Source organism: Polypterus senegalus, chromosome 1, assembly GCF_016835505.1.
Source record: "Polypterus senegalus isolate Bchr_013 chromosome 1, ASM1683550v1, whole genome shotgun sequence".
Lineage (NCBI taxonomy): Eukaryota > Metazoa > Chordata > Cladistia > Polypteriformes > Polypteridae > Polypterus > Polypterus senegalus.
In genome coordinates, this window is record NC_053154.1 from 328950656 (window position 1) to 328973684 (window position 23029).

Sequence of the window (23029 nt, forward strand, 5' to 3'; positions counted from 1 at the left end):
TAGTTGGAATAAATAAATACCTGCAGCCACTGCAGCCCTCCAGGACTGTGATTGAGGACCCCTGCTTTATACTTTTAAGTTATGAAAAATATGTGCGATGATTAATGCTGCATTTTAAAAATTAATTGTGATTTTTTTATTTTTAGAAATACTGAATAGTTGTACAGTCATGGCCAAAAATTTTGAGAATGATGCAACTATTGGTTTTCACAAACTTTGCTGCTTCAATGTTTTTAGATCTTTTTGTCAGATGTTTCTATAGTATACTGAAGGATAATTACAAGCATTTCATAAGTTTAAAATGCTTTTATTGACAATTACATTAAGTTTATGCAAACAGTCAATATTTGCAGTGGTGGCCCTTCTTTTTTAAGACCTCTGCAATTCACCCTGGCATGCTGTCAATGAACTTCTGGGCCAAATCCTGACAGATGGCAGCCCATTCATGCATAATCAATGCTTGGAGTTTGTCAGAATTTGTGGGTTTGAAACTTATGAAATGCTTGTAATTCTACTTCACTATACCACAGAAACATCTGACAAAAAGATCTAAAAACACTGAAGCAGCAAACTTTGTGAAACCCAATACTTGTGTCATTCTCAAAACTTTTGGCCACGACTGTATGCTTAATTTAAAAAGTAATGCCTAATCCAGTTGAGTAGTGAGCAACTTTTGTTGATGTCAAAAATACCTGCAGTGACACATTCTGAATAATTAGATTAGATAATCTATTATGATTAACTATTAATTAATCGTGGTAATCACTTGTTTTTTATCCTTAAAAATGAATATTCATTTTATGTTTTAAGAACATAAGAATGTAAGAAATTTAGTACCATTAAGTCCATCAAGCTCATCTGTTTAGCTCATAGCTAATCTGTCCCAATATCTTATCCTGATTCTTCTTAAAGGTTGTCAGGGTTTCTGCTACATCATATCTCAGTAATTTATTCCACATTTCCACAACTCTTTGCATAAAGAAGAGCTTCATGGCTTCAGTTCTAAATGCACTTCAGTTTCCACTTGCGATTCACTCCGCTCAAGAATAAACAGGTTTAATTCTCTGAGTCTGTCACATGTCCTTAAGTCCTGGGATGCACTTGGTTGCTCTGCACTGCTTCAAGTGTGGTGACCAGAACTGCACATAATACCCCAGATGTGGTCTCACTGGTGCATTATTGTATGTACTCTGAGCATAATTTCTCTTCAATTACGTTCAACAGTTTTCACGATAGAATGTAATCAATTTTATTTTACTTTTTAATAGCTTCTGTATTTATGGAAAACGTACAGGCCGTTTTTGAAACGTTTTAATTGTACATTACTCTTTAAAATACAAGCAGTGTAGCAGCACTAGCAGCGAATCGGATCTTGTTAATAAACGCAATTGGGAAGTACCATTGCCAAGGCTACGTACAGCAAAAGAGGGGAAATTTGTGCGGGGAATCCTCACATACTCATGTGGTCCAGTGGGGGAGTCTAGGTTGATAACCACTGTTCTAAGGCACTTCACACATTCGTGTAAAACTGGCCTGAACCGTTTCAAAGAGCGGATACCAATCTGACATCGAAACGGCAAGTGGGAAATTTCAGCTCCGCCTCCTTCGACTGGTTCCTGTTCGAGTGTTTGACTTGATCGGCAGAAACTCAGCCAATCACAGGCTAGAATCTAAACACCTAGCAACAGAGCTTTAATTTGAATGGCTACGATAACCTTTACTGTTCCACCTCCTCCCTCCGTCGCTATTTCTAATATTTTTCTAGGTTAGAGGGCAAAGACGCGGACCTGGAGAAGATAGTGTGCGTTGTACCGCAGGATTTTAAGACAAGAACCCGCTGGACAGGACTTCAGAAGGTGCTGCTCCTGCTGCTGTCGACACCGCGTGTCATTTGTTCCGCGTTTACTTCATTTCAAAGCAAACGGGCTCTTGGTTATTTGCTGTCGTGAGACATTGGGGGGCAGCAAAGCCAAGGCTGTTGTCGATCTCACAACTGATCGATTTGTCGAATCATTCGGTGTTATGTGAAGCCCACCCTTGGCACTAGTTGGGCGCTACTGACCTTGAGCAGCAGATAATGGAGCAATGGGGCCTACAGTCGTGCTACTCGGAGCGAATCGCCGTTTTAGCAAGGAAGGTAGGTCGTCTCTATTTTCTGTAACTTATTTTATAGTTGTTGCTGCAGTTTTAGAAGTGCGCAACCACGCCGTGTCACTGTGACTCCAAACGCCGCCTTATTAACTTGCTCCTCAAGGTTACCCTGTTTTGTGTTGACCACGTGCGGCTCCCTTACGTACGAGCACGTCTGCTGTGAGCCACGATACGCCTTCCTTTTCACTTTCTAGTTAAAGTAGGAGACCCAAACTGAAACCTCACGTTCGTGTTGCGTGACATCGTGGGCTGGAGAGGGACACATTATCGCCCCGATTTTAGCCGCTGCGAATATTCGGACAGACGTGCGCGATTTGCTGTCCCTTTAAACGACATCGTAAATCTGGGTGTCCCGGGCATTCCAAATGAGTTGCACAGTGGTCGGACCTTCTGCACCCAGACAGCTCACTGGACCTGTTTGTATTCTTAGCCTTTCCCCTGATCATGTAGAAGCCCCACGTTTTATAGGGGTAACCACAGCTGTCATCCCAGACCTCAAGTAAAAATCGTCTCGATGTGTGTGTGTGTGTAGGTTGAGCCAGTGCTGCACTGGCGTACCGTCTAGGGTTCTGATTTCTGTCTTGTGTGAGAAGCCCAAATCTTATTGTGACTCAGAATTTTAATAATCTGCTTAAAATATTGCATTAATGGAGGAGTGTATTGGCTTGATATTATGCCAATTAACAAACAGTAACACATTAAAATAAACAAACAAGCAGTGGAGTTGTTGACAACATTTAATTTTGCTCAAATTGTTGGTCAGGACCAGAGACGGCCAGACTAGACCTTGGATCATCCATCCATTTCTAATCTCACTAAATCCAGTTCAGGGTTACAGAGCTTGTGCCAGCTGCATTGGGCACAAGGTAAGAACTGACACACACTGGATAGCGTGGTACAGCAGTGACAACAAACAGCCCATAATGGGCCGATTTAGCAACACCAGCTGACAGGAAGTTGTCTTGATTTGTTTTAAAATTATCATGTACTAGCCAACCCGCGGCGTACCATACGCCGCATAATCAAGTCGGTTTTTTAATAATTTTTAAGCAGAGGGAGAAAATTTAACATTTGCAAAATCGGTAATGTAATAAATCAGCAAGAAAAGCAACATTGTAACAATGCACGGAACGAACCAACACACAATCGTCCGTGCGGCGTATCGAGGTGGAAGGGGGGTGTGTACAAAGTGCAGGAGCATCTAAGAAGACGCATGTTTGTCGCGGATGCGAATTGCTGTATGTAGCGTGTACAACACTTTGCTATGGTGCACGCGGTCGTGCGTCGTAACCGAAAACTCATTTTTTAAAGACTGCTCACTTCATTGTGTTTTAACCTCAGTTGTAAAGGAATGTGTTAATGATCCCATGGGATACCCCTCGCAAACAGTTTTACATGCTGCATATGGCGATTCATCTTCGCGAGAAACATGCCTCTATTAACAGTCAACGTGTGGGAGGGGGGTATGTACAAAGGGTAGGGATGTAATCAGTGAGAGCGTATGAGTCGCACTTAGTGGCAATTCCACGGTTTATAGCCCGAATGGGGTTCAACGGCTTACCCACGCCTAGACACACGCTCAATCTCATGCATAATTCTTTATTGAATGGTAAACACTTCTGGAAAGACACGGTTGTCTAAAACAGGTTAGTGTGAGAATACAACAGTAAGTGAATGAAAAGATGGAACTCTGGAGAGAGCAAAATACAACACAATAGTGAACCCGTGGCATAACAAACGCCGCATAATCATTTATTGATGGTTGAACACTTCTGGAAAGACACAGGGACAACCCTCGCAAACTGTTGTACACGCCGCATACAGCGATTCTGCGAAAAGCAAACTGTTTTACACACTGCATACAGCGAATCACATCCGTGACATGATTTTTCCTTGATGGTCCTGTCTCGTCCACCCTCGCACTCGAAGCATACACACCGCCTAGTCATGTGTCCGCTCGCAAGAGAAACTCACAGAGAGCCGCCCACCAGCTGCCTGTGTGTGTTTCTCTGTCTGTCTCTGGCGCGGCTTTCTCTTGCGCTGCCTGTGTGTGAACCGGTCAGGCACAGAGAAGGTCAGCTGCTGACAGAGCGTCTCGACTGTTGCAGGGCCTGCATTGGTGAAGCAGGTGAGACGGTAATGAAACAGAGGCACAGGGCTTATTGTTTTTTAAAGACTGCTTCCTTCATTGTGTTTTAACCTCAGTTTTAAAGGATTGTTTTAAGGATCCCATGGGATACCCCTCGCAAACCGTTTCACACGCTGCATATGGCGATTCACCTCCGCGAGAAACATGCCTCTATGAACAGTCAACGTAGCTCTGAGGTACATGACATTAACCAGACCTGCACTGCATGTGGCCTGTACGACAGATGAACATTAATGACGCCATTTTTTTCTGTGTCGTCGCGGTGGAGGTGGCCCTGCGAGTTGTTGTCGTATCCACTGGTCTTGAAGTTGGTGGGCGTGGCTCCTTCATGTGTGCGCCATAGGTGTCTCACTTGGCGGCTTAGTGAATCCACGCCGCTTTTAATGGTTGTGAATTATATACTGTATATATAGATACTAAACAGGAAATTCTTCACATCAAATCAAATTTTGTCTTATACCGTTATACACAAATACAATATGTAGTGATATGCTTAGTTGCTGAATCCCAAGACTTCATTAAAGAAGAATCAGCAATAAAACATCACTTTACAGATATCAAAGAATCGGTTTGTTAAATGAATGCAACAGTATGCATTACAAAATATTTACAAACCGCGATGAACATAATAAATTAATAATTTGATAACTTAGTGTAAGAGAATCAACTGCAGGGCTTCATGTTTTTCTGGACTCTTTCCACATTTAAGGCACAGGTGGACTGTGCGCCGAAGCTTCTCCTCAGTCTCTCTGGACTGACCTTCAAGCAGCAGTAGTGTTTTCCTGACTGCAGCACAGAGAAGTGGCCATCTGGTATTGCAGATAATTTTCTTTGCTCTGGTCTGGCATCTCTTTTTGTGAGTGTCCTGAACATTAGTGCACACCCAGTGAGGCATTTAGCTGACAGCACTACTCTCTACAGGGCTATGCTGTTCCCAAAACATGCGGTAATACTTTTTGGATATTCTTTAGTAATTTATAACAGCAACCTGAAATACCAGAGGCATTTGATGTTTTAAAGACGTTACTGTGCCTCTTTCACCAAGGTTTTGGTATGTTTGGACCGGGTAATTTCCGCTGTGATGTGGACACTGAGGTATCTGAAACCGTCCTCCCTCTCCACCTGAGTGTTAATTCTGAAGGGACGCTAGTGTTGCTGTTGTCAATCCCTCAAAAGTCCACTATTGGCTCCTTTGTTTTGCTGAAATTCAGAAGTAAACTTGACACTAGTGTTACAGTCTCTCCTCTTCATCCTGGTAAGCCTGCTCATTGTTGTTTGATATCAGGCCTATTACAGCTGAGTCATTAGCAAGTCTTGCAATGATGTGAGAATCATTTACAGCCATACGTGTAGAGGGAGTACAGCAGAGTATCTAGAACAGAGCCCTGTGGAGTACATAGAGTATGTTGAGAGTGAGGGGTGATGATCCCTGTGGGGGTCTGCCAGTCAGAAGTTAAAAATACAGCTGCACAATGAAGTGCACAGCTATAGGTTCCAGAGATTGGTGTTGAGCTAAGAGTGATATTATTGTGTTAACTGCTGACTTGTATTTAATTTATATTTCACACACAGTTCCCTCTCTAGTTGTCCAGATGGACCAGTACTGTATGTGAGATCAAGGTAATGGCATCCTTTGTGGATGTACCGGAGTAATGAGGTGAATTGTAATGGATCTAGTTCTTTGGGCAATGGAGCATTTTGGACTAGAGTCTAAAAACACTTTGCTGTAGGTGTTACTGCGAAGGGAGGATAGTCATTCATACAGCTTGGACATGATTTCTTAGGTCCAGAGACAGTGGTTGATCTTTTTAAAGAATGTTGATACGACAAGTGAAGAAGGCATCATGTTTCCATCATCTATTTCACTGCTTTATCCTAATTTAGTCATGTTAACTCCGTGTTGATCTGAGTCAATCAGGCTTCCCTCTCCTCCGCCACATCCTCCCTTGGATGCTCCCAAGCCATCTGTCTGAGAGAGAGAGAGACAAGCCATCTAGTGTGTCCTGGGTGTGCCCCAAGTCTTCTCCAAGTGGGCCAGCATCTGAACTACTTGCCAAACCACCTTATCTGACACTTCTGGACCCAGAGCCTATTATCCAACCCCAAAAGATTAAATATTATTCAAAGAGACAAATACATAATCAATAGAACTGGTAGAGGCTAATTTATCTACTAAAATGCTGAGATTGCCTGCTTGGACTCGGAGCTCAAGTGTCTATATTATTTGGAAACCTCGTAATCTGAAACTGTTCAGTAAAGTATCAGAAGTTGAACTGCATTATTATAATTTTACGTTAATTGATAAAGCAAAAATAAGCAATAAACGGTGTGTGGATGTCAGAAGAGTTCCAACTGCCAGTGACTGTGCAAATCCAAATTTGTAAATAACTTGAACGTGAAGCAAGGCCTGTATCGGGGGGGCCCTGGATTTTCACAGGAAGCTTATGTATGTATGTATGTACGTGTGTGTGTGTGTGTATATATATGTATATGTATGTATGTATGTGTGTATATATAATATATATACATATACACAAATCTGGGGAAGGTTACCGAACAATTTCTGTTGCTTTGAAGGTCCCAATGAGCACAGTGGCCTCCATCATCCATAAGTGGAAGAAGTTCGAAACCACCAGGACTCTTCCTAGAGCTGGCCAGCCATCTAAACTGAGCAATCGGGGGAGAAGGGCCTTAGTGAGGGAGGTGACCAAGAACCCAATGGTCACTCTGTCAGAGCTCCAGAGGTCCTCTGTGGAGAGAGGAGAACCTTCCAGAAGGACAACCATCTCTGCAGCAATCCACCAATCTGGCCTGTATGGTAGAGTGGCCAGATGGAAGCCACTCCTTAGTGAAAGGCACATGGCAGCATGCCTGGAGTTTGCCAAAAGGCACCTGAAGGACTCTCGGACCATGAGAAACAAAATTCTCTGGTCTGATGAGACAAAGATTGAACTCTTTGGTGTGAATGCCAGACGTCACGTTTGGAGGAAACCAGGCACCGCTCATCACCAGGCCAATACCATCCCTACAGTGAAGCATGATGGTGGCAGCATCATGCTGTGGGGGGCAGGAACTGGAAGACTAGTCAGGATAAAGGGAAAGATAACTGCAGCAATGTACAGAGACATCCTGGATGAAAACCTGCTCCAGAGCGGTCTTGACCTCAAACTGGGGCGACGGTTCATCTTTCAGCAGGACAACGACCCTAAGCCCACAGCCAAGATACCGAAGGAGTGGCTTCAGGACAACTCTGTGAATGTCCTTGAGTGGCCAGGCCAGAGTCAAGACTTGAATCCGATTGAACATCTCTGGAGAGATTTTAAAATGGCTGTGCACCGACGCTTCTCATCCAACCTGATGGAGCTTGAGAGGTGCTGCAAAGAGGAATGGGCAAAACTGGCCAAAGATAGGCGTGTTAAGCTTGTGGCATCATATTCAAAAAGACTGTAATTGCTGCCAAAGGTGCATCGACAAAGTATTGAGCAAAGGCTGTGAATACTTACGTACATTTGATTGCTCCGATTTTTTATTTTTAATGAATTTGCAAAAACCTCAAGTAAACTTTTTTTACGTTGTCATTATGGGGTGTTGTGTGTAGAATTCTGAGGAAAAAATGAATTTAATCCATTTTGGAATAAGGCTGTAACATAACAAAATGTGGAAAAAGTGATGCACTGTGAATACTTTACGGATACCCAAAATTTCCCAGAATAAAAAATATACATAATAAAACTAACAGCATTTGAGCTTAAGTCCCCTTCAAAATACTTTCCTGGAGATCAATACACGGGTCCCAGTGCTTCTCCCATTCCTGGACTTATTTTCAGTACTCCTCTTTTATGAATGTGTTAAGGGACTCCTGTATTTTTTTGCTGGATTTTTTTCATGGAGTGGGAAATTTTGTTTCACTTCGTTCTCAGTTTTAATGTTGGGGATCAAATCTGTCAAATATGGGGGTGAAAGTCAACAACCACATTGTTTCAGGTCCAAAATTCTTTGGCTGACAATGCAGTCACAGTGGAAGATACTGCTTTGGTGCATCAGACGTGCTTTTTATGATGTTTTCCTTTAGATGCATCAGCAGTTTAGTGTAATGCCACTGGATAACAATTCACAGGTAATTAACTCTTTATGAAGCAAGTCTGTCAGCATTGAGAATCGCGATCATCATTGTCTTTTTGAAGAAATTCCAGAGTGTCTTGAAGAAAATCTGTTGTAGAATAAATGGCAGAAATATGCACTTGTGAACTTGGCACCATGCCACTTTGTGGACTGATTAACTAGACCTGTAGGCACACGATCCCTGGCAGCATATAAAATAAATACACTTTCATACTATTGCCCAATTCTGGTAATTTTTGGGTCTCCACTCAAATGTGTGTAAATTATATAAATGCTAAGCTTCTCTAAAAATGGAATTTTGCCATGAGATGAATAAACTCCTACAGGTAGATGTTTTTAAGTAATGTGGCAATATGACACAACTGACCCCGTAAACCTATATTTGTAGGTTATGTGTGTGCTTCAAAGTAATGAGGTAGTGGTTAGCTGAACCACACCATGTTGGTTGATTATGAAAGTAGAAATTTCATTGTACCTTTCTATACATTACAATACCACTTCTTCTTCTTCTTCTTCTTTCAGCTGCTCCAGTTAGGGTCGCCACAGCGGATCATCTTCTTCCATATCTTTTTGTCCTCTGCATCTTGTTCTGTTACACCCATCACCTGCATGTCCTCTGTCACCACATCCATAGGCCTTCCTTTTCCTCTTCCCTGGCAGCTCTATCCTTAGCATCCTTCTCCCAATATATCCAGCATCTCTCCTCTGCACATGTCCAACACATCACAATAGCAGTACTATTAATAAATAAATAACTGGCCAATAAGGTAGAGCGTCCGCTTCCTAGCCAGTAGTTCTGTGGTTAAATGACGTGTATGTTGCCTTCCTTTAATTAGCATGGAAAATACATTAGCATATTAAATACAGAGGAGTCGGAATCGTGGAGATGGAGTCAGAAGTACCAGAAACTAAGGAGTCGGAGTCAAAGGATTTATCTACCGACTCTACAGCCCTGGTCCCAAACATTATAGAGGGCACTGTAGATGTCTGTCTGCAGCTTTCTCTGTCATGGACTAGGGTAGTACTTGTGCCAAAAATGTAGTGGATCTTGTCAAAATCATTAGAATCAGGACTGTTAGCATATAAAACAGATTTTGTTTCATCGTACTATACCTATAGAGAATGACCTATAGAGAATGACTTGATTAGCAAAAATGTCATCTTTCAGCATGACCATGACCCCAGACACTTAGTCAAAACAGTTAAGACTTATACAGAGAGAGAGGTAAGGAGCACGCACTGATACAGTGCATTGCCACACCCACCACATGACAGACCAACTCAGGATCCCAGATTAGGACCCGAGTGCATCCATGCAACGGGTGACACCTCAGCACCACACCAGTTCAGATGGAGTGGAACAGAGAAATTCTTACTTGGAAGTGCAACACATACTGGCTGGCCACCTAAGACATCCCCGACCTCTATGTAATTTAAACTGTGTGAAATAACTTAGAAAGGCAGAAAAACAAAAAAGTTGCCTAAGGCAAAGCTGCTTATTGCATTCCTGCAGGACGCCTTGAGGAATGTAACACAGAACGTCCTGAAAAAATTATACGGCAGGGTTCCAAAGTGAGTTGCTTACTTAACTTGAACTGCCTTGTTTTAGAAATCTTGTTACTTTTTTATATCAATGGTTAGATATAGCTCTTTGTATGGGGTATAGTTTTTTCCATGAAGAAATGAACATTTGCTACCCCATAGCAAGCTTTTTCTTGGGTGGCCTAAGATTTTTGCATAGGATTAAGCAAGATCAGAAAATCTGTGGACTCTGAACTTTAATGTTGTCCAGGCCATGGAAATTAAGAGACAAAGTCTAGGCTACAGTTACAGTGGCTGATACTAATTCTGTTCCAAAGGTGGTTGTTTCTTCTGCCCACAGTTGTGACTTATATTGAAGTGTATAACACCAAGCAGGTAGTAGGTGACAATGGGCAATTTAACATGAAGGTGACAACGGGTTTTTCACAGCTTATCAATTTTCAGTTTATCTAAGATATAATCGAGGTGTGATTTTGTTAAATGTCTTTATAGAGTGTTTTCTTGTAATCCTACTAAATTGCGATTTCCAGTTTTTAAAACTGTGAAACTAAACTCGTCAGGGTAAATTGCTATTCTGCTTTAAATGAGCAACACCATAAAACAGCCAAAGTAATCAAACAGGCCTGACCACCTCACTGGTGTTATGCACTCTTTTGAAAATGGTTAATTAAGCACGTAATGTGTGTAAAGTTCTGTTGTGAAGAGTTTAATGACCTTCTGTAATGGATAATGTTTACTTTTTAACCGATGATTCTGAGGTGTATTTTTCTTTCTAGGCATGATGTGATGCTTTATAATAAGTTATGAGAAGATTTTTCATATGGCTATAGAGGCAACCGTTTCATCTCCTGGTCCATCTGAGCTGCCGGCACCAGCTCGTAAAGACTTCTACTGGGTCCGATCATTTGTTGCTGGAGGTGAGTTACATTTTTTAACATTGCTAATAAACAGATGAATGTTTGAGATTACGCTGTATTTTAACAAACGTACTGTTTCATTGAGTTTTGATGGTTTTGAAGCTGAGTTACTAAGGGCAGATGGCTTGTGGCAGCCCTCTTATGTTACCTTTTCTGAAGCTCTGCATCTGTGAACTCTTAAGTGTCTCTTATTATAGAGTACCTACCCTATAATTATGAAAGAAACATTGCAATTTGGCATTCTTACTGTCTACGTATTGCATGACTTGATTAACAGTTCTGTACTTACCTGTGCTGTTGCCCCTACATTGTGACCATATACAGTGGAATCTCGGGTCACAACTGTAATTCGTTCCAAAACTCTGGTCGCAACCTGATTTGGTCGTGACCTGAAGTAATTTCCCCATAGGAGTGTATGTAAATACAATTAATCCGTTCCAGACCATACAAACTGTATGTAAATATATTTTTTTTAAAGATTTTTAAGCACAAAAATAGTTAATTATACCATAGAATGCACAGTGTAATAGTAAACTAAATGTAAAAACATTGAATAACCCTGAGAAAACCTTGAACAGAGAAAACTAACATTGCAAGAGTTCACGCTACAGCCTTACGAACCGTTCGCTGTAAACACTTTTAACGAGTTTTAAGCACAGGGAAAAAAAATGAATATTTGAAAAATCCGTAATTTATACAAAAACAAGAATACTAACCTTGCATGAGTCGAGTTCTGGCATGAAGGAAGTGAGCAGGAAGCTAGGTGTAGAGGAGATTACAGTTTTGAGGTAAAGTCCCTCTACGCGATGCACGTCTGACCGAGAACAATGTACTGTACAGGGAGAGACTGAACACGTGCGTAAATCACAGGAGCGTACAAACCAGAAGGAAACTGGCTTGTTTGTCACCCGAGTGTGTGGTCGTGAACAGATGCAAAAGTTTGAACTTTTTGGTCGTAACCCGATTTGTACGTGTTCCGAGACATTCGTGACCCGAGGTTCCACTGTATTGGAAGAATGTGTTATATGTACATCACCTGGCCGATTTCCCTCAATAAATAAATGACCAAGCATAATACTTTTTCTCTTTTGTTTAGCTGTGTCCTTCATATCTATTTTTAGGACTTGTATGAAAATCTGATGATGATGTTTTAAGTCGTATTTATGCAGGAATATGGAAAATTCTGAAGGTTTCACTAACTTTCAAGCACCACTGGATATTTTGAATACAATGTGTATGTAAATAGATGCACATCTTTTAAGGATCGGTATAATGTCTATAATTTGTTCTCTCTTTTTTCTTTTTCTTTCTTTCTTTTCTTTTCAGGTGTTGCAGGATGTTGTGCCAAAACCACTATTGCACCTTTAGACAGAGTGAAAATATTACTGCAGGGTCAAAATCCTCATTACAAACATCTAGGTAAGTGACGGCTGTGTCTTGTCAATAGTAGTCTGTGTCATCAGTTGGCAGCGATTCCCTTTCTTGTTTTCATTAGTTTGTTGAGTTGGATAGTTTTGTCCATGGCAAGATTTCCCGATGCAGACACACAAACGTTTTAATATTTGCCCTCTGTGCTACTTAACAAATTACATCCCAGTCAAATTAATAATGTAGGGATTGTCCATGTAGGTGTCTGTGTGGGGATCCTAACCCAAGGGGACCACCTAGCATATTGGGGGAGAAAATATTTATTTGTGCTCATCCTACCCAGTCCTTCCATTATACTGGCCTCCTGGCCGGATGAAGATCATTGTTGAGTCCTAGCCGGGAAGCCAGCCTCTGCATGCCATCCATTTACATCCATTAGATTAAATGTGCACTACAAGTGAGCTTAATGTTCTGAGGGCTGCATGATTTTTCTTGTTTCTTTTTTTAATTATTTATAGAGTTGCTATTAATATTTTTACTTTTTCTCATTTGGGTCAGAATTGTACACTGTTGCATGAAAGATTAAAACAAATGTGACATTTGAAAACACAGCCATTTACAAAAAGAGGTTCTCATTACACACAAAGGGACAAGATCAAAGAAAAAGTGGAGCTCGGGACACTGCACACCGTCTGTAGTGCACAAAACAAACCCAGAGAAAAAGCACCTGTGTCTGTTCTGACATATTAATATGCTTTTTGATTTCTGTGCCTTTGTTTTTTGATTGCCATTATCTCTTTCTAAGTTGAGCCACTATGAGGCCCTACATGTTTCACAAATGGAACGACAGAGTGTATTTACCTTTACGTTAAAATGGTCTTCAAGTATTTCCACTGCATTAGAATTATTCATTTACCAGATGGCTTTATTTGCAGCACCTGAAACACCCAACCTCATTATTACAAAATTTGTTTTCAGGAAATTATGGCATTAATAAACAATATAGAGGAAAATATTATAAAGCACAAAAAGTGCAAGTTGTGCTGGAGACGACTTGAGACTTTACAGGAAGGGATGTCGGTTCAGTGCTGGGAGCAGAAACAGTTAGGCAAGGAATAACTAAACAAAGTTGCTTTTCTTTTTTTTCCTAACCTTTATAATGGGAGCAAAAATATAATGCAGGTTACCTGCAGATTATAATAATGAGCATTTTAAATTGCCCCTTATTGTTTTAAGCAATGCCAATTCTGACTATGCATAAAAGTGTGTGTTGACTGGAGTTGCTAAATTAGAATTGCTAACATTGAAAGGTCTTTCTAAAATGGCAAGTTTTAAAGGTACTATAACAATAAAAGCAAAATCGGAAATGTGACAGTTATTTTTCCCATTATCAGTAATGATAAAGGTAAACAGATTTTGCTTTGTGTGATGGATGTTTTTAACCTTTATTGTGCAACAGAGAGTGTTTAGTCAAAGGTTCAGGAGGGACTAAGAACAGAATCGGCGGTCAAACAATACTTGTATAGTACCGGAGAGAAGTGTGTCAAAATCTTTTCTTGATACAGCTATTGATCCAAAAGCAGTGAGGTAGAAAAAAAAATCTGTCCTAAAATATACTGTGAACGGGTGCATACAAGAAACAGAAGGTTGATTACGGAAGTGATAAGCAAAACTAGATCTGTTTAAAAAATAAATAAATAAAAAAAATATATAGCTTACACCAGCGTTTCTCAACCTTTAAGTATTTGCGATCCGAGTTTTCAAAACGGTTTTAATCGCGCCCCCCTAACGTTTTTTTGAAAGGAGCCCACTAATACCAATTTGTTGTTTTTTTTAAATTAATGATATATCATAGATGCATATTTTATTATACCTACTTTTATTGACATTTGTCTAACTCTGTACTTATTTTTCTAGTATCAGAATTTAGTTTAAGTTCATTTGTTTTGGTTTCAATAGATGTATTTTTCATATTTTCGATTCTTGTTTTCTTTTTTCACATCTTCGTGCCCCCCTTTTTGTTACTTCGCGCCCCCCCAGGGGGGCCTGCCCCACAGTTTGAGAACCACTGGATTACACGATGCTGAAATTAGTGAGAGGTAGCACAAACAACCATTGCTTTACAGTCAAAGTCAAAATCTTGACACTTTTTTTTTTTTTTTTAATGCATTCAGTTATTAATGTTCAATGTGACAACCATAGATGTGAGCATAGTTGGAGTGAACATCTGCAGGACAGTGTCAAATGTGATTCTTTATGTATATGTGTTGGTGGATAACAATATCCACATAAAGAACCAGTGGTAAGGGAGCTATAGATGGTAACATGTTCATGGATAAACTGTTCTCCCATTATGGGGCTAAAAGAAGTATTGTGCATTGAAAAACAATTTTTTAACATCTCCATGATGAACATTATGTCCAACAGTGGAAATCTTATGTAGGCTTAAATAATCTTGTTTTTTGTTTTTTTCCCCCCATTAGGAGTTTTTGCTGCCCTTCGGGCTGTTCCAAAAAAAGAAGGGTTCCTTGGACTCTACAAAGGAAATGGAGCAATGATGGTGCGGGTTTTTCCATATGGAGCCATACAGTTTATGTCTTTTGAACGATACAAAAAGGTAAGTTAAATTTTACTACTACAGTTGTTCTTATGATGACACAAAAAATGCTGAATATTAAGATAAAGTTGCCAGCTGCTTCAATACATTTGCATAGAAGATTTGAAAAGTGTTTAATATGTGGCCTAATCTCAGCCACATTGGTTTCAGATTTTGTATATTTTTAATGTTGTTGTTGTTTTATATACAGTGAATTCACAAATCATTCAGACCCCCTTTTACTTTTTCCACATTTTGCTATATTGCATCACTATGCTATTATTTAAATTTATTCCCCCTCTCATCAAGCAACACACAGTACCCCAAAATGATAAAGGAATTTTAGTAATTTTTGCAAAAAACTGAAATATCCCATTGACACAAGTAGTCTGACCGTTTACTCTGTACTTAGTTAAATCCCTTTTGGCAGCTATTACAGCCTGGAGTTTCCTTGGGTATGACATAAGAAGCTTTGGACACCAGGACTTGGGGATTCTCTGCCATTCTTCTCTGCAGACCCAAGCTTTGTCAGGTTGGACGGACACCGTGGCTGGACAGCTGTTTTCAGGTCACTTCAGAGATGTTTGTGAATGCCCTTGTGTTGCCCAGCTAGAGCCTGGACTTGGACCCAAACATAGTTGTCCATAAAGGGCACTCCTATGTTGTCTTTGCTTTGTGTTTAGGGTCATTGTGCTGTCTGAGGTGAGTGGTCTGGAGTAGGTTTTTCATTAAGCATATTTCTGTACATTGCTTCATTCAGCCTTTACTCAGACAACCCCACAGCATGATGCCGCCATTGCCACACTTCACTGTTGGAGTGGCATTGCACAGATGATTAGTGGTGCCTGATTTGTTTCAGACATGATGCTGATTTTGGTTTCATTAGATTACAAAATCTTATTTCTTACAGTTTGAAGAGTCCTTTGTTCCTTCTTTGCAATCTCCAAATGTGCTTCTTCTGAGAAGAGGCTTCTGTCTGGCCACTCTGTCATAAAGCCCAGATTGGTGGTGTTTTATAGTGATAGTTGCCCTTCTGAAAGTTTCTACTAATTTCATCTCCGCACAGGTTCTCTGGACCTCAGCCAGAGTCTCCATTGGGTTCTTAGTCATACCTCAGACCATGGCACTTCTGCCCCAGCTTGACTCAGCTTGGCTGGCCAGCCCACTCTAGGGAGAGTCATGGTTGTTACAAACGTCTTCCATTTAAGAATGGAAAAGAAGGAAACTGTGTTCTTGGGAATCTTCGGTGATGCAGAAATGTTTTAGATTACATTAGTAAAAATTTTATTAATCTCATGGGGAAATTCACAATTCATTTTGTTGCCTGCCCAGATCTGTGCCTCAACACAATCCTGTTTCTTAGCTCTATTGACAAATTCCTTTGACCTCATGGCTTGGTTTTCGCTGTCTTTCACGTTGTCAATTATGGAGCTTTCTACAGACAAGTGTGCCTTTCATAGTCTTGCCCCGTCAATTGGTGTAGAAACATCTCCGTGATGATTGAGTGTTGATGCTTCTGAACCAGATTTCAAATGTCCTAATAAAAGCTCTGAATTCTTGTGTGTGACAGTAGTAGAACTGTCACTGGGTCTTTTGTCGGTGTGGGGAGCCGGAAGAACCAGCATTAGCCGATATTTAGCCAAATATAATACAGTAAAGAGTTGACAGGTGCAGTGCTGAAAGATCCCCATAAGACACTTAATGTTAGTGCATCATTTTGGTAAATATCAGATTTTTTGGTTTTAGATAATGCCTTCACTTACCGGCTTGGCAGAGTCCTCTTCTTGAGTGGACTAGCCACGTTAGTGGTCAGTTGACGGGCAGTTTACATACTACGTGTGTGTGGCTGTATACTCCCTTTATGCTGCTAAAAACCAGGCAAGCAGCTGATTTCGTTACTGTCAGGAGAAACAAAACGGGAAAGGAGTGCAAGCAGTCGCAGTGCGGGGATGGTACTAGTTTTACTCCACTTGGTCATGTATTTTATGTCTTGTTATTGTTTACGAGTTTAGATGTAACCCCTGGGGATGTGAGAGATGTAGGTAAGATGGTGTATGTGTAGGAATAAAGTGAGGATAAGGGGGTGCACCTCCCTCTAACTAAAAGGTAGGAGCCCATTGCCTTTAGGTGAGTGGGTAGGAAGTATTTAAAAGAACTTGGTGCCATTAGTAGGGATAGGGTCGCTGCTGTGCGTATTGCAAACGTTCATTTTCCACAAACCCCTCACCCCCCCATGCTGTAGGTTGTCTTTTTTCAACCTTTTTAAGCAAGTGAATCTCCTAGGTTTTGGGGAGAGCTTCAGCACTTGCGGAGAGAGAGGTTTTGGCAGCTATAGAGCCATTGGACCAGTTATTCAACCTTTTTCTTTCTACTATTTTATTTTTTTTGGCAGCTTTGGACTATGTGCATTATATGAGCCCTTGTCTATAATTACCATACATGAATGTTCTCGGTAATTTATTAAATTTGTCTTGTTTGTTGGATGCAACTATTTTGTTTTGCTGAATAGTTTTTTTTTTTGGATTTTTTATTCCTTCATGATTTTTTTTTTTCTGTGGACTTTGTCCTTTATCTCCCCCGTAAATACTGGTTTATGATTTTTCTTGTAATAACAATAGGTGACTTTGATTTCAAGAGACTTTGTACTTCATGAGGGTTTAGGTGTACTTTGAGCGCCGTCCAGCTATGAACTACTAGTGGACACCGACTTAAGACAGAGTACCGTGACATTTTGTTAGTGTGATAGTTGAGTTTTTTTCTTTTTATTAAAAAACAAAAAATTCTAAAATCCTGTTTTCACTTTGTCATTCTGGGATATTCAGTGTTGCTTAAAGAATGGAAAAATGAATGGAAACAGTTTTAGCTCAGGGCTGCAACACAGCAAATTGTGAAAAAAAAACTGAAGGGGCCCAACAGCATATTAATTAAAAGCTCTACAGTGCGTTCTCAGACCTACTCGGCCCTTTTCAGGGTCACAGTGGGTCAGAGTCTACTGCTGCAGTATTAGGAACGAGTGAAGGACCACTTTTGATGTTGCACCAGTCTATTACAGGGCCCACTTAGTCATACACATACCTACAAGTGACATCAGACCGGTTTACTTAGCACACATACAACATATTTGTACAATAAAACATTTCTAATGATTTTCTAATGTCTTCGGCCCCTCAATGACTTATCTGCCCCTCATTGAAATCCTCTGCTATTCCTAAATCCAGGTTGTCTGCTTTAAAAACAGAAATGGCACCACTGACTTGCCATTTGTGATCTTAAACCACTTAACCTGCCATGGTTCTCTACTTAGAAAGCATATGAATGGTTTCCTGTAGCAAGGCAGTAAAGTGAAATTTGTAGAAGGGTATTGGATACCATATATGTGATGAAAGCATTTAAGCCTTTGAAGACTTCATTTGGGCCACAGTAGCTAACCAGGATTATTTGTTGTTAGTGCATAGTTGGCAGACAGCTTAACGCAAACAGTCTTACAAGATCATAACACATTACAACTGTTGTATACTTTTTTAAAAATTTTTTTTAAACAATCTGAGTTTATTTAGATTAAGTGACCTGCTCAGATTAACACATTTAGCCAGAGATAGGGTTGAAGCTGCAGCTTTGTTTAAAATTAGTACCATTTATGCCACATTACACAGTTTCAGAGTTTAGCAGGTAGTGTTGAGCACTAAGACTTTCTATAGTTAGAAATTGGGTTCTTGCATGTTATATGAATAGGTTTTTCCTGGATATGCTTTGTAATGTCATTGTAATTTTAAAATGCCCATGTTTGTTGTAACTTTAGGCTGTCTCTTGGGTCCCTTAATGATGGTGAGTTTTCAAGTTCATAGTCAAAGATAAGCACTCGTCACTGACACTCCTGGTCAGGACATATGGTGCACAGGGCCAAATAAATTGATTTTTTTGAAGGCATCTGTTTTAATCTGTGATTCTGTTTGCTGAGTAGTTTTGTGTCATATAATTCAAGTATTGCATAAACAAAGCTTCAACAGTTATGCGGCCCTAACGTTGTTTTCAGACATTCAGTTAGTTGAACCCCTTATTGCTCAGTAGTATAAATCATAAATCTTTTCCATTTTTGTGTAGTAATGATTCTGCAACTTTAATGCTAATGGACACTTGAGTCATTTTTAAACTGTATTTAGGGCTTTATAGCTTTTGTGTCAATGACCCCGTGACCTGAGTTTACAATAAATTATTTTAATTATTTTGTCTTATAAACTGAATTTTTAAGTTTCTTTCAGGAATTTTTTTTAAGCATTCAGCACAGCAATGTGAAGACGAAGACTTATTCGATATTCAACCTTTCCTTTCATTGTGATTTTGACAGATGCTGAGGAAAAAATTTGGAATTTCTGGACATGTGCACAGATTAATGGCAGGATCCATGGCAGGTAAGGATTGTTATATCATCTGGTACATTTGTTGAAAGATTAACAGCTTTATATTGTGTGACATTACCAGAAATAATCTTTAAAAGGGAAGTATGGTGATAGGTTCCAAAATTCACACTGATGTTAGTGTGTGTGCATATGCCAAGTCTGCTCAAAACAATGCACTGAATCCAAATGAATTTAGGCACAGTTATTAACATTATAAATGTGCTTCCAAGAGATTTAAATCCATCCATCTGTTTTGTTAATCTGCTTATCCATAGCATGTTCATAGGGAAGCTGGAGCTTCCCCCAGCAAGCATTGTATGCAAGGCAGGAACCACCCTGCCCTCCGACAGAGTGCTAGTCCATCACAGGGTGCTCACACATGGACCTATTTAACAGCCTCAATTCACCTAAGCTACATGTCCTTAGAGAGTTACATTTATTACAGATTTTAACTTTGTTATGCCTCAAAAGCAGCACAGTCCGGGATGGATATTTTTAATAACATGATATGACTCTACGATCTACAGTGTAATAAAATATTGACCTAAAATATTTTACTGATAAAATTACAGCTTCATCTAGGGAAATGCACATGTTGAACACATTAGGTTGTTGATATTGTTTCTTTTTTTTATCGTTTTGTGCAGGGAATAAGTCAGTAATTCCACCAAGACTGTGGAAATCATATGCAAACAGCCGAAAGAGACACCATACAGACAGGGCACCAATCCAGTAATTAATCAATCAATTTTAAGAAGCCAATTGGATAACCTAATTTATCTATGATGAGAAATTATTTCCTGCTGTAGTAAAACTTTACTGCTAGTGCTTCAGTGTTTAATTGGTAAACTTAATTGAATGTCTGCAGGGAACAGTTTATGAATGTGTACACATATAAATATATGCATTTCCTTATTTGTAGGAATCACGGCTGTCATCTGTACATATCCTCTGGATGTGGTCCGAGTGCGGCTAGCTTTCCAGTTCAAGGGAGAGCACAGATACTCTGGCATCATTCATGCCTTCAAAACCATTTACAGAACTGTAAGACACTTTTGAATTCTCTCACTCTCACTAGAATTCTCTTCTGAAAAATGGGGTGTGCATTAAACATGTAGCAATGTATTTCTTAGTATGGCATGACATTAAACTGTCTTATATATTTAGTGTTCAGAAGTCATTAGGAAGGTTAACGGAATGTCAGGTTATATACCGCCCTGATTTGTGGAGTACAAGGCCAAGGAGGTTCTGCCCAAGCTTTATAACACACTGGAGAGGCCTCATCTTGAGTACTGGGTGCAGTTTTGATCACTAGGCTACAAAAAGGACATAGCAGGGCTAGAAAAGGTCCAGAGAAGAGCGACTAGGCTGAGTCCACGGCTACAGGGGATGAGTTATGAGGAAAGATTAAGCCGAGCCTTTACATTTTAAGCAAAAGACTTTTAATAGCAGCCATGATTGAAGTGTTTAAAATTATGAAGGGGATTAGTACAGAGGATTGAGACTGTGACTTTAAAATGAGTTCATCAAGAACATGGAAACACAGTTGGAAACTTGTTAAGGGTAAATTTCACACAAACATTAGGAAGTTTTTCTTTATACAGAAAATCATGGACGCTTGAAATAAGCTACCAAGTAGTGTGGTAGACAGTTAAGACTTTAAGAACTTTCAAAATCTGACTTGTTTTTTTTTTTTTTTTAAAAAGAAGGCTTGAGTGGATAGGAGTGTTGAGCTGAATGGCCCTGTTCTTGTCTAGAATGTTCTAATTTGCTTCTTGTTGTAGATAATTAGCATAAAATAGTAGCACATTTTGACATTCACAATGTAATGTTTCTAGATGTGAAATAGAATTCAAGATGGGGTCATCATTCCTTATACCTTCCTGGAAAAGAATCCAGTATAGGTTCAAAGTCTTGGATTTGTTTTTGTGTGCATCTTATGCACCCGAGTGTTTTTTGACATGCTTAATTTCATCGTTTTTCCCCTTTTTGAAGGAAGGAGGGTTTTCGGGCTTCTATAGAGGATTGACGCCTACAATCATTGGCATGGCGCCTTATGCAGGTATTGTAGCTTTCAACATCTGGTGTCCATGTCTGCCCTTGAGTCCTGGCATAAACAAATTCTCTTTCTTTTCTTTTTCTTTTTTTTTTTTTCTCAACAGGATTTTCTTTTTTTACTTTTGGGACCCTAAAAAGCGTTGGACTCGCCCATGCACCGGGTCTCCTTGGCAAACCTTCTTCTGACAACCCTGAAGTCCTTGTTCTGAAAACCCATGTAAATTTGTTGTGCGGAGGAATAGCTGGTGCAATAGCACAGACCATTTCGTAAGTTTTATATTTCACTGTTCCTTCAGAGTGAACCTATCATGGAGAAATCCATCTCAAAGCATTTATCTAAACAACACATTTTAGGTGTGTTTGTTTTTTTTGTTTGTTTGGTAATTTTTCTTAATTATGCAAAATCAGGCTGAAGTAAAATATATTACAAAAAGTCACAGGATGGCCACATCAAATTGTGTTCTTGCACAGAGTTCTGAAACCTGTTCCAGCAGATAACAAAACCTATTAAGAAAATCTAATATGGATAAGTAAATTTGCTGGCCACATTTAAAACAAAATATGTGTGTGATACTATATCACTGAATTTTATTTTTCACATTTTAGCCTGATTTAAAGGCGAGTCTTTTATGGTGATTTAATAATAAGATAATGAATCAGTCTCCTTTTGTAAATCTTTTGTAATTATAATTCAGTTACTGAGACTTCTCTAGGAAATTTTGAACTTTAAGAGCTCAAAGCTTCAGCTTCAGATTGAACTCGGAATTTTCAAAAGGCTATCTTTGATTAAAGTGGAATATGATGAATGCCTTATGCTGGATTTTTGTTTACACAGTAATAGTGAATTAGTTAAAGCAAAAGGATTAAATTGGAATCAAGTTGTCTGCACCCTGGTCTGGATCATGACTAGGTCCCATTCCAGTGGTACATTAAAGAGCTTAGTCAAAAGATATTTTTAAGAATGAGAGAAATATTGCCCCCCAAAGCTGAGCTGTGCAGCCAGCACTGATGGCATGCCTTGGATGTTAGTGCTTCTCTTTTTCTGCAGGGTGTAGTACAAATCTTCAGTAATGTATTTCATTAAAACAGTGTCCTTATAAGGAAACGATCTTGGGTTTGCAGAAAAAAAAGCCCTAAAGGAAGTGATGAAAGTTGTTATCTGTTATATCTTTGAGTAGAACTAGCATTAAGTTTTGAAACTGCTATCTTCATTGACCTACAGTTAGGTCAGGTCTTGCATCATAGATAAATGTAGAGTAAGATGCTGGAGAGCAAACAGTAATTTTATAGAAAGTGTAAAATTAACAAAAATGATGATTTTAGTGATCTGAATAAAAAAAAATATATTTATTTGAATTAATTTAAATTTCTGGCACAGTTATTTAAAATGAGCAAATGTGTAAAGCATACAAGAGAAGCCAGTAGTTTGGTACAAAATTGCTTGAGAAAGCCCCTGCATTGCCAAAGCCTATCTGCAAGTGAGCAATAAATGCAACCCCCTAGTTAATGCACCAAGTGTACTCATCAGTTTTCTGGTAAATATTGACGATGTTAAAAAGTATTGTTTGATTTTATTGAATTTATTTAATAGATAGATAGATTTAATGCTTTAAGAAGTAATTTTAGTTTTTATTACAGACCATCCCAAAGTATTTTATTCATGTTCTACTTTCTCTGTTTATGCTAGGGTGTGTGTGTGTGTGTGTGTGTGTGTGTGCGCACTTGTGCG

General features: G+C 39.5%; 1 protein-coding gene across 1 annotated transcript in view; it reads left to right on the forward strand.

Annotated features, from left to right (window-relative positions):
* Positions 1 to 1710: 1710 nt before the first annotated feature.
* slc25a16 (solute carrier family 25 member 16) overlaps positions 1711 to 23029 on the forward strand; it is a 37069-nt gene continuing 15750 nt past the window's right edge. The window contains exons 1-8 of the mRNA XM_039737883.1: positions 1711 to 2137; positions 10741 to 10881; positions 12208 to 12300; positions 14733 to 14866; positions 19191 to 19254; positions 20165 to 20286; positions 21238 to 21304; positions 21405 to 21567. Coding sequence (XP_039593817.1) covers positions 10785 to 10881; positions 12208 to 12300; positions 14733 to 14866; positions 19191 to 19254; positions 20165 to 20286; positions 21238 to 21304; positions 21405 to 21567 — 740 coding nt within the window. The 5' untranslated portion in view covers positions 1711 to 2137; positions 10741 to 10784. The remainder of the gene's footprint in view (positions 2138 to 10740; positions 10882 to 12207; positions 12301 to 14732; positions 14867 to 19190; positions 19255 to 20164; positions 20287 to 21237; positions 21305 to 21404; positions 21568 to 23029) is intronic.